The following is an 11,576-nucleotide window of genomic DNA, read 5'->3' as shown; positions in this document are numbered from 1 at the left end:
TCCTAGCTAATAACAATTATTATAGAACCAATATTTTGTCACTGTAATAATAATTTTGCATTTCTAAAGCACTATTCATCTTCCATCTCAAAGGGCTGTAACATTTCCCTGTGGCATGCCCAGTGCATCAGTTTCACAGAGTCACCTTTGACTCCCTTCCTGGTCTTCCTTGAGGGCATCCAGTTAAGGTTTCCAGCTCCCAGCTGTCATCTCTCATAGGCAGATACCTGCATCTCTCTCCTTCCAGCCTGGGGGCTTTGACTTGCAGTCCCCTCTGCACCTCACTGTGATTCCCCCAGCAGGTCTGCTCAGGCTCCAGCACCAGTGTAAAGAAGGTGCTGTCCATTTGCTCACCCAGGAAGAAAGCCCTGACCCTTGAGTCTGTTTTAACTGCCTTTTATTCCAAAAGTCTCACTTTGTCCCCCCAACTTCCTGGAAACAGGTAAAACCCGTCCCTCCTCCTATACCCCAGAAGGTCAAGCTTCAAGGACTGGGGAATTTGCATAGCCACTGTTGCGGAATATTGTATTAATCATCCCCTAGTGATTCTAGATTCTGTAGGAAACTCCTGCCCCCAGTGAGCAAGGAACACGCTGTATGTCTACAATGTAAACCCACCCTCAGACTCAGGCTTTGTTGTTATTAAAATCCCTGTGTAGTTGAGCTTCCCTGAGCACAGGAGAATGTGGAGCATCAGTAACTGGTTACAGCATTCTGATCTCGAGGGCCAGTCTGCACTGGTTGCAGCCCTGACATCCGGTAGAGAAGCCTAGGGGCTGCTCTAAGTTACACCAGTGGCAGATGGGTGTAGTGGAGCTCTGCCATGCCCCGTGCCTACCACTAATATCCCCACTCATATTAATTAACCATGTTTGGTAACCAGATTAGCATTCGGAATTTCATTGGCTTAATAATAAAACTCAAAGGAGCCACATTTCACGTTGTATTTCCCTGTGAGATTCTTTTAACCAGTCAGTGTCACCATTTTCTCAATGTCCTGTCTTCATTCTACATGTGTTTGTTCCTAAATCAATATTTCTCCTGCAGATCTCTTTTTTCCACGTGTCTCTCCCTGGGTGGTGGCTCTGGCAGTGATCCTGGCTCTTGTCATTGTCCTGGCCATCTGCTGCATCTGGATACAACACAGAGCAAAAGGTAAAGGAACAAGAAGGGAGAATGCAGTGTGCTTGGGAAAGATTTGCATCAGCCATTCCTGGGCACACAGCCAATTATCTCCAGCTGCGAGGATTGCTGGTGCATGCATCAGTGTCATCCCAAGTGGGATTTCTGAAAATGTGTCTCCAGGACTTCTTTCTGATGACATGGAACCACACACTGGGTCCAATGCAAAAATAGGCAGCGTTCCTGGAACACCTTTGTATGCCCCAGCGGAAAGGTAAGTACAAGCAGCATGCTGAAGCCACTCTGGTCTGATTCCACATGGCCAAAGTCTCAGCGTGCACATGCATTTAGTTCACGTCATTAGCTCTGTCAGTGGTGTCTGGCCAGAAACAATGGCATAACCACATGGAATCAGACCAGGGGTCTATGAAAGCCAGGGTCCTGTCTCTGACTGTGGCAAGCATCAGCTGCTTCAAAAGGAAGGTGCAAGAACTCTTGTAGTGGCCAGTTATTGAATAACTTGCCACAAGGGAAGTTTGCCTCTACCTGCCATCAGTTATGCTGAGGCTCTAAAGCAGGCCTGCACAACATACGCACACGGCACTCTGCAGCCGCGGGGAGCCCAGAGCCCTTTGAATCTCAGCCGCGGCCGGCAGGGCCGGCTTTAAGAAGTGCAGGGCCCAATTCAAACATTTTCAGCAGGGCCCCGGCAGTGATGACTTAAAAAAAAAAAAAAATGTAAGAAAAAGCCTTTCATTTCTTAGCAACTGGTTCCCTGTTAAAAGTTCTGATTTAAGGGATATGCCACAGTCTGTATTTTTTGTCCCAATAGGGTTACCATACGTCCGTATTTTCCTCCCGGATGACGATTTAAGAACCAAAAAGCCCGACATGTCCGGGAGAATATGGCTGTATGGCCCTACCTAAAGTTCTTTTTTAAACAGATGGGCCTGAACTAGAAAGGAGCTCCGTTTCACATGTGTGGGTCCCTGCCACTCCCTGGGGGTGTGCTAGAGTGACCAGATGTCCCGATTTTAGAGGGACAGTGTCAATTTTGGGGTCTTTTTCTTATATAGGCTCCTATTACCCCCCACCCTGTCCCGATTTTCCACACTTGCTGTCTGGGCACCCTCGGGTGTGCACATGTGTGGGTCTCAGCTGCTCCCTGCCCCCCTCATTGAAGCAGGTGTGCAGGGTTACTGCCCTGGGAATTGCAGGGCACCAGTGGCCAAGGGGCTGGCTGCAGGCAGGACAGAGGCTGATTGGAGGTAGGGTCTGGCTGCAGGCAGGGCAAGGGGTGCGGGGCTGGCTGGAGACAGGGGTGGGGGGGGCAGGCTGGCTGGCTTCAGGCAGGGACGCAGCGGGGGTGCATCAGGGTGTTGGTGCCATTAAGCATAACTCTAGATAATTCAGGAGGGTAGAAAACCACAGTATTAATAAAGCTTTTCTGTACCAGGCCTGAAATGGACCAAAGTTATTTTATGCTGGGCTAGGAGTCCCTTCATGTTAAACTCTAGTTGAATTCCCAAGTTAGAAGTGAGAATGGAATGTGTAACTGCTTCTTATCAGTACAACACGGACAGCAGGAGATAGTAAAAAGAGGCCCCTTTTTACTACTTGTGTTTAGTTTAGAAAAAGGGGAGACAAGGTAATAAATCCAGGAGTAAACCAAGGTAACAGCCTTGAAAAGTTACGAGATAAATTGTTTGCTGTCAAGAATGATTTAACCTGTTTGACGTAATTGTTAACTATACACTGTATGTACTATATAGAAGGGGGGGAGGAGACTAGTGGGGGGTAATGAGGATGCCTTGTTGAAATCATGTATAAGAAGAGACACACAGCTTCTATCTGTGTGCAGGATCTGAGATTGTAATATCTCCCTGGCACCTTACTTGAGCTCAAATAAACTTTTTCTGCATTCTCCACCCTGGTGTGATAATTAGTGCGACGCACACCGGGCAACGAACCACTGTTTGCTGCCTCAGGCCTTTTGGGCCGGCAACAAGGGGTTGGCAGGGCTGGAGACAGAGGAGTGTGAGACAGGCTGGCTTCAGGCCGGGGGGTGCGGCAGGGGTTGGCTGGAGACAGGGCAGGAGGTGCGGGGCTGGTGCAGGCAGGGCAGGGAGTGCAGCAGGGGTTGGAGACAGGAGCTGGTGCAGGCAGGGCAAGGGGTGCGGGGCTGGTGTGGGCAGGGGGTGTGGGGCTGGCTGGAGATGGGCTGGCTGCGGGCAGGGGGTGCGGGGCTGGCTGCAGACAGGGGCTGGGTGTGGGCAGGGGGTGCAAGTACAGGGGGTACAGCCCACCCTGTACGGTGAGTGCCCCTCCTCCTCCTTCCCCCACCGGTGTAGCAGCAGCAGCCTGGGGCTTGGGGGCTATTTAAAGGGCCCGGGGCTCCCCTGCTTCTACTGCCCCGGCCCTTTAAAGAGCTGAGGGAGCCCTGGGGAAGCAGTGGGGCTCCGGTGGCTATTTAAAGGGCCGGGTCAGTAGATGCAACGGGAGCCCCGGACTTTTAAAATAGCTCCCAGAGCCCCACAGCCCTACCCCAGGCCCTGATGGGAGCCCCAGGCCCTGATGGGAGCCCCAGGCCCTTTAAATTGCCCCCTGGGGAAGCTGGGCCACCCCAGTACAGCGCACCGGCTCTTGCCAGCACGCCATATTGGGGCTTGGGTGCAGGGCCCTCTTAGGGGCGGCGGCTGAGATTTAAAGGGCTCAGAGCTCCCCGCTGCTGCGGGCAGCCCAGAGCCCTTTGAATCCCGGCCGCGGCTCCAGCGGATGGGCTGGGGCTGGGATTTAAAGGGCTCGGGCTCCCCTCAGTGGCAGGAGCTCTGGGCCCTTTAAATCCCTGCCCCAGCCCCGCAAAGCTCCGGGTTCCCCCAGCCGCCGGAGCCCCGGGCCCTTTAATTTGACCCTGAGGGCTCCCAGCCACCTCTTCAGCTGGGAGCCCCCGGTTGATTTAAAATCAAGTATCACCTCCCCACCCCCAACCTTCCTTTTTGGCCCACAGCTGTTTTGGTGGGGCAGCGCTGGGGAAGGAGGGTTTGTTTCTGCAGGGCTGGGCGGTGCTGGAGCGGGGTGTTTTTGCGGGGTCGGGAGGTACTGGGGGGGGAGGTGTTTCCGCGGGGCCAGGGGGTTTGGCCCTCAGCTGTTTGCTTTGGAGTAATGTGGCCCTCGCCGCTTTACGAGTTGTGCAGACCTGATCTAAAGCATGAAGGTTTGTATTCCTTCCAGAATAACCAGAGAGCAAAGATTCTCTTGTAGGCAATGGCAGTAGGGTAAAGAAAGAGCTGACGTCATCCTCCTAGTCTTCCATTGGCTCAGAAGGTCCTTTGGACTTGATAGACATTCAAGGAATCTCCATTGCACCTTGAAGCAGGAAGTCCATCTTCATATGGACTTGGATGACCTACAGGTAACAGCATGGGCATCAGAGCAGAAATGCACATCTGCAGGGAGTCTCCAGACAGAACTCAACTAGGGAATTTCACTCACTGATCTCATTGTGTCACATTTCAGAAGTGAGGGGGGAAGAGAATGCTCTCTGCGGCATGTTCTGTCTCTTTGTGATGTGCCCAGTACAATGGGGCCTCATCTCGAGATGCTGCCACATTACAAATACTATAATATAATAATAGGAGATATACCTGTCTCCTAGAACTGGAAGGGACCTTGAAAGGTCATTGAATCCAGCCCCCTGCCTTCACTAGCAGGACCAAGTACTGATTTTTTGCCCCAGATCCCTAAGGGGCCCCCTCAAGGATTGAACTCTCAACCCTGGAAGACCACAATGTTCTAGTAATCTCAGCTACACTAGTGTTCTTCCAGGGTGATTATAGGGGTCCTAGCACCACAGAAAAGTGGGTAACGGCCTCATTGGGGGATGTGTAGGCAGGCATATTGGACTCCCCAGCTGAGTATCATCAGGTGTTAAGATTCCTCATACTGGCCAGATGAGACAAGCCTGTGGCTAGCTTTTCTAGCTGCCATTACCTCAGACAGACAGCTTTTGGCTTAAAGTAATTCCAAGCTTCCTCCATATTCAGATCCTTGAGTTCTTTAGTCCAGTCCACTTCTCTAACTAGTTCCCTTATTTTTTTTTAAATCAAGGATCCTAGTTGCAGCCATATTTTTGTTTATCATTCCATTTAGTTTAAACTGAGTTAGCTCATGATCACTCAAATCAAGGCTCTCCTCTCCAACCAGTTCTTCTATGAGATCCTCACTGCTCACCAATACTAAATCTAAAATAGCATCACCTCTTGTTGATTCGGTGGCTATACGGTGAAGAAATCTTTCAATCTTCTCTGCAACCTCTGCCTCAGTTATACTGCAGGGTGACCTGAGCACACCCCCAGTCGAAGATTTCCCCCCAGAAATGTGTGTCCTGCACTGCCCAGCCCTCTCCTGGACAGTACAAAATATTTTAAGATGTTATTCGTTTAAGGGAATAATATGCCATGTTATTATCTCACATAATTATTCATATATTTCTATTTCAACACACTGGTTTAGATAAAACAGTAAAACAAATGTATTAACTACAAAGAGAGATTTTAAGTGAGTACAGGTGATGAGGCATAACAGTCAGAAATGGTTACAAGAAAAATAAAGATAAGATGTTTACTGAAGCCTAACTTAAACTATATTAAATTCAAGCATTTTCTTATCACATGCTCCAGCAGGTTACTGACCAAACTCTCAGGTCAGGTCCCCTTCCCCAGAGTCCAATGAGGGCTTCCTTTTTCTCTTCAGGTGCAGTGAATCTGATGTGCAGGGACAGAGAAAATGGGGGGCCTTGGGGTGGTTTCCCTCCTTTTTATAGTTTCAGTTCTTCCCCTCTAATACACACACCTTGAAAAAACATTTCCAGCTGAGACACAGAATCTATGTAGGAGGATATTTCCTGTTAGTATTTTTCTTCCTTTGTTTTCCCTTCCTGCTTGATTAATGCAAATTAAGCAGAGCACATATTCCTTTGTTTAGGCCAGACCTGTTTGCCAACTTCTGTTTGGGCTCAGCTGTGGGGCTTGGAACTTGGGTTAAGATTCCCCTGTACAGTGTTATTAAAACATCACGGACAAATTTGTCACACATATTTTACCAGGGAAGTACTGATCAGCAAATGATGAGTTTTCAAATGATACCTTTCAAGGCATACTTTGTACAAAGATTACTACAATAGTGCATAGAGTGTGAGTACAGGGGTGTGTTCTACCACAGTATGTCTTTCCCCCAACACCCTCTATGGTGATAATCAATATAAAGAAATCGGTTATTCTCTCACCATTGTCCTCACCCTCCTGAATTGCTCCATTTATCCCTGCTGATCCAAGGGACCCACTGATTCTCTCACAGGCTTCCTGGTTCTGCTAGACTGAAATAAATCCCTGGTATTTGTTTTATATCTCTGGCCATTCACTCTTCTAGTTAAACTTTGGCCTATTCAGTCCCATCATACTCTTCACCCGATGCACTTTTCTCCTTTTACTGACTTCACAGGGTTAATATTTTAATATTTTCCATTTGCTGAAGGATCCGTGTAAACGGGTCGGACTCACCAACTGGGTGCCTCCTGCTGGTGACTCTGGGAATTAGCTCTCTCCAGTGGAGTGCCCCCTCTTGGTAGTGTCCCATCCGTCATTCTGTCCTCTGTTGTTGTCTTTGGATCCGCGTTGCTGCGTGCTCGGCGGCATCCTCTTTGAGGCCACTGCCCTCAGGCAGTGCCCCTTAGTCCATCTGCACCCCCTTCCGGGGGGTGGGGGGGTGGGTGTCGGTGCTCAGCAGTCCCACACCTCAGTCACTATGTCCAACCGCCCTTGAGTCCAATCCCTCTTGTCAGGTATCTGGTGTAGCAATATGGCCACTCCCTACAGCCAATGGCTGGGTGCCCTGCAAGGAGTGAAGGGGGGGACCCAGACCCGCCCTCTACTCTGGGTCCCAGCCCAGGGACCCTCTGGCGTTAGCCTCACTGTCCTTTTCTCCCCTTCCGCTGTCTATTTCCCTGGGCCGCTTCCCCTACGGCCCCTTGCACCCACTAGGTCCTTCCCTTCAGGGCCTGCAGGCTACAGGTTCAAGCTCCCTAGTCTCCCTGAGCCTGACCAGCACTGCACTGTCCGCAGTGCTAGTCTCCTTCCTTGGAGACTGACCTTCCCCTGTCAAAGGCCTGAGACAGACTGACTGCTCCTGCTCTGGGCAGCCTTTATATATGTCTGAGCCTGGCCCTAATTGGCTGTCTCCAAACTGGGCCCTGATTGGCTCACAATAAGCCCCTCTCTGATTGGCTCACAATAAGCCCTGTCTGCGCAGGTGCCCTGGCCTGCCGCAGCCCACTCTCACAGGGAGGGGGGCAGTCCGCCCTACTACAATCCCCCTTTGGCTCTCACAACCTCTTGCAGCTGGCAGGATGGGGTTACTGTGTTTCTCCCCTTGCTGATTCCTTTGTTGCCCAGGAGCTGCCAGGCTCTGGTTGCTGATGTAGCCTCCTGGCTCAGTCTAAGGATTTTAACTTCTCTGCTTTAAAGTCTCTTTGACTCGCTTTCCTTCTGCAACATAATGTGATACTGACTCGTTTCTCTGTGTTTTGTTTTTAGCCAAACTCCTGGCTGAGATCAGTAAGTTCCATTCCCCCCATTATCACCCTTGTGTGACATTGTTTCCTGTTCAGAGTGTCGGTGTTCACGGGCGTTCTCACCCCTCTGTCTGTGTTTAGTTACAGGGCGGAGAAGCACGCAGCTCTACGCAGGTACTGTACAAGTCGCTGATATTTTATCCATGGGGAGATCCACCTCCCCGTGGGAGCTCTTGGCTCCTTTTCCCTACAGAGAGCATTTTCCTATGACATTCGATAGGCTACGAACAGCTGTCTGGGTGTATTTGCACCCAGCATGCTGCCTGACCATACGTATGTACTGGTGAAGGCTGGGAGAGTCTGGGCAGCTCCAGCAGGGATTAGAGACCCCAAGGGACATGCGCACACATTGCAGCACCACTGGCCATGGCTCCATGTACTCTGGGGTATCCTACCGCACACAGCTGGGAGGGAGGGGGGCACTCAGGTCAGTTACACAAACAGTGTTGGGGTCCTGTTGTGGTTGCCCCCTCTGAGGTGTAAAAAATGGGACATCTGCCTGCTCCACATACACCCCCTGTCTCCTCACCCCGGGCACTGTGTCCCATCCCACCCTGGGAGAGGAGACCAGCCCTCTCAGGCTTCTGTTCCTGTCACTGCCCTGGGCACCAGCCTCACAAAGCAGGACCTGGCACCAGATCCACCCCGTTACCATCCGGCAGTTAAACGTCACGGTTGGTACTTCCACCGTGGTGACTGGGCCCTACCAGCTCCGAGCTCCTCATCTCCCGCTTGCTGGTCCCAAGACACTCTGAAGCTAGCGCTCCCTTTGAGCAGTCACTGCCACCCCACAGCTTCCCCCACTACAGCCACTGACAAACCCAGGACTTTTAACATCCTGCACAGACTCAGATTTCGCAGGACAGCGACCTGAACAATGGGCTGATCCTGTGAAAACCTGGACAGGTGGCAACCCTAGCTCCTGTCCACACAAGCCAGTAACACCCAGCTGAGCCGGTTACAGGCCCTGGCAGGGACGCTGAGCTGCCAGCTGCTGTGATCACTAAGATTGTTAACTCCTCCGTGTGCCACACACCGTGCTTAGAACCGCCAGGGCCCTGGACCCAGCGCCAGAACAGCTGTAACCTAGACTCATAGCAATGCAGGGTTGGAAGGGACTTTGTGAGGTCACCTAATCCAGCTCCCTGCATTGGGGCAGGGCCTAGACCATCCCTGACAGGGGTTTGTCCAACCTGTTCTTACAAACCGCCAGTGCCAGGGATCCCACAGGCTCCCTTGGAGCCGGTCCAGAGCTTCACCGCCCTGAGAGTGAGAAAATGTTTCCTAATCTCCAGCCTCAGTCTCCCTTGTTGAAGATTCAGAGGGGCAGCCGTGTCAGTCTGTATCCACAAAAACAACGAGGAGTTCTATGGCACCTTAAAGACCAACCGATTTATTAGGGCGTAAGCTTTTGTGGGGAAAAAATCCACTTCTTCGTACTCCGTGCAGCTGAAGAAATGGGATTTTTTACCCACGGAAGTTGATGCCATAATAAATCTGTTGGTCTTTAAGGTGCCACCGAACTCCTTGTTGTTTTTCCTGAAGATTGTGCCCATTGGTCCTTGGACAGGCCCTCGCCCTGCCCGCTGGGGGCGCTCAGGGTGTTGCCAAGTGTGAGTATTGCTGTTACCGCATTGCGGGGGGAAGCTGGATGGGCTGGTTTGGCAGGGGGCAGTGATGGGAGCTTTCACTTCCCTGTTACCGATCTCAGCCCAGCCCGAGGCCAGTTCTTAGTGGACAGGAGCTCACATCATAACTCACATTAATGGCAACCACAGGGAGACCAAGACCTGCATGGGCCGCAGGGAGAGAGGTTCCAGCAGGGGTCAGGGCTGAGCCATGTCAGCAGCACCGTGCGGGGCTCACACAGCCGCTGGGATGTCCTCGTTCCCCACTCAGTGCATGGAGCTCCAGCTGCCAGGGTGTAAGTGCCACTTCTCGAGCCTACATGGGGGGGGGCCCTGCCCAGATTGGCCTGCTGCAGGGAGAAGGGGGAGTTCCCTTCTCCCGCTGTGCCTGGCCCCAGCCCTGGCAGTGGGGAGCAGGAGGATGGATGCGGGACCAGGTGCTGAGTGAGCCAGAGTCCCCTCAGCTCAGCCCCCATCCCCAGCAGGTGGGCCCAGGCAGGGAGCAGGAGCTGTCACCCCAGCCAGGCTGGCTCAGCTGCACAGAGGCAGCGACCAGGAGCAGCTGGCTTCGGCCACATCAGAAAGGCTCTGTCCCACTCCCCGCCCAGGCCCTGGGGCACAGGTGCAGTGGGAGAAGGACAGAGCTCTCCCCCTGCTCCCACAGGTAACATGGGGCAGGAGGAGTGGGGCAGCCCTGGGCTGGGCACAGGGGAGAAGACACATGGGGTGGTCACATGTCCTCCCCTTTAGATTGTGCCCCCCTAGTCTGGCCAGCCCCTGGCCCCGGCACTGACTCTGTGACTCTCTCCCCAGTGGATGTGACTCTGGATCCCAGCACAGCAAATCCCTACCTCGTCCTGGCTGAGGATCGGAAACGTGTGACACACGGAGACGAGCGCCAGGATCTGCCTGACAATCCGGAGAGATTTGATACTATGGCGGTTGTCCTGGGCGCTGAGGGATTCACAGGCGGGAGACGTTACTGGGAGGTGGAGGTTGGAGAAAAGAATCTCTGGACTCTGGGGGTCTGTAGGGAAGCTGTGCGCAGGAAGGGGCATATTGTATATCTATTGGAGAATGGATACTGGACAATATGGCAGCGTGCTGGGCAATGCAAGGCCAATACCTCCCCCACAACCATCCTGCCCGTGAGGGGCAGGCTCAGACGGGTGGGGATTTTCCTGGACTATGAGGCGGGCGAGGTCTCCTTTTACAATGTGACTGACAAGTCCCATCTCTTCACTTTCACTGACACCTTCTCTGGGGTTCTCCGCCCTTATTTCAACCCTGAAAACAATGAAGGGGGCACAAATATGCTTCCCCTGATAATCTGCCCAGTCCCAGCTCAGGCTGGAGGGAGTCTCTGTCCTGCACAGTGACACCCGCAGCAGAGACTGTCCCCTTCCAGCACTGACCAGCCCCCAGGCCTGTTCCCCTGGGGGGGAAGGGCATTACCTGCCTTTCTCCTGCCATCCCCTCCCCTCTCAGTTCCCAGCATCAGGAATATTGGCAACCAAGCAGCCCTAGAGGGGGGAGCTGGCTGCAGGGGCAGAGGGGTGTGTGGGTGCTGTGCCCAAGGGTGGGGAGGAGGCTGCAGCAGCAGGGAGGGAAAAGCCCAGTTCACAAGATGTGCAGGGTGGGGGAGATGAGAGAGGTCTATAAAATCAAGACTGGTGTAGAGAAAGTAGATACAGAAGTGGTGTTTACTACTTCTTCTAACACAAGAACTAGGGGTCACCAAATCAAATGAAGAGGCAGCAGGTTTAAAACAAACCAAAGGCAGTATTTCTTCATACAACGCACAGTCAACTTGTGGAACTCCTCGCCACAGGATGTTGTGAAGGCCAAGATTATAAAAGGGTTAAAAAAGAACTAGATAAGTTCATGGAGGACAGGTGCCTGGGGCTGTTAGCCAGGATGGGCAGGGAAGGTGTCTCTAGCCTCTGTTTGCCAGAAGCTGGGAATGGGTGACAGGGGATGGCTCACTGGATCATTACCTGTTCTGTTCATTCCCTCTGGGGCACCGGGCATTGGCCACTGTTGGAATACAGGTTTCAGAGTAGCAGCCGTGTTAGTCTGTATCCGCAAAAAGAACAGGAGGACTTGTGGCACCTTGGAGACTAACAAATTTATTGTAGCATAAGCTTTCGTGGGCTACAGCCCACTTCTTCGGCAGACAGGATACTGGGCTAGATGGA

At 52.4% G+C, this 11,576-nt stretch overlaps 1 protein-coding gene across 1 annotated transcript; it reads left to right on the top strand.

Moving 5' to 3' along the window:
* Nucleotides 1–9,215: 9,215 nt before the first annotated feature.
* LOC123358291 (erythroid membrane-associated protein-like) lies at nt 9,216–11,221 on the top strand. Its single transcript, XM_045000908.1, has 2 exons — nt 9,216–9,674; nt 10,192–11,221. The coding sequence occupies exons 1-2, from the start codon at nt 9,590–9,592 to the stop codon at nt 10,755–10,757; spliced, it is 651 nt and encodes a 216-aa protein (XP_044856843.1). The 5' UTR covers nt 9,216–9,589; the 3' UTR covers nt 10,758–11,221.
* The last annotated feature ends 355 nt before the right edge of the window (nt 11,222–11,576 follow it).

This window comes from Mauremys mutica, unplaced genomic scaffold (assembly GCF_020497125.1).
Source record: "Mauremys mutica isolate MM-2020 ecotype Southern unplaced genomic scaffold, ASM2049712v1 Super-Scaffold_100036, whole genome shotgun sequence".
NCBI classification, from domain to species: domain Eukaryota; kingdom Metazoa; phylum Chordata; order Testudines; family Geoemydidae; genus Mauremys; species Mauremys mutica.
This window is presented reverse-complemented; position numbering and strand designations above follow the sequence as displayed.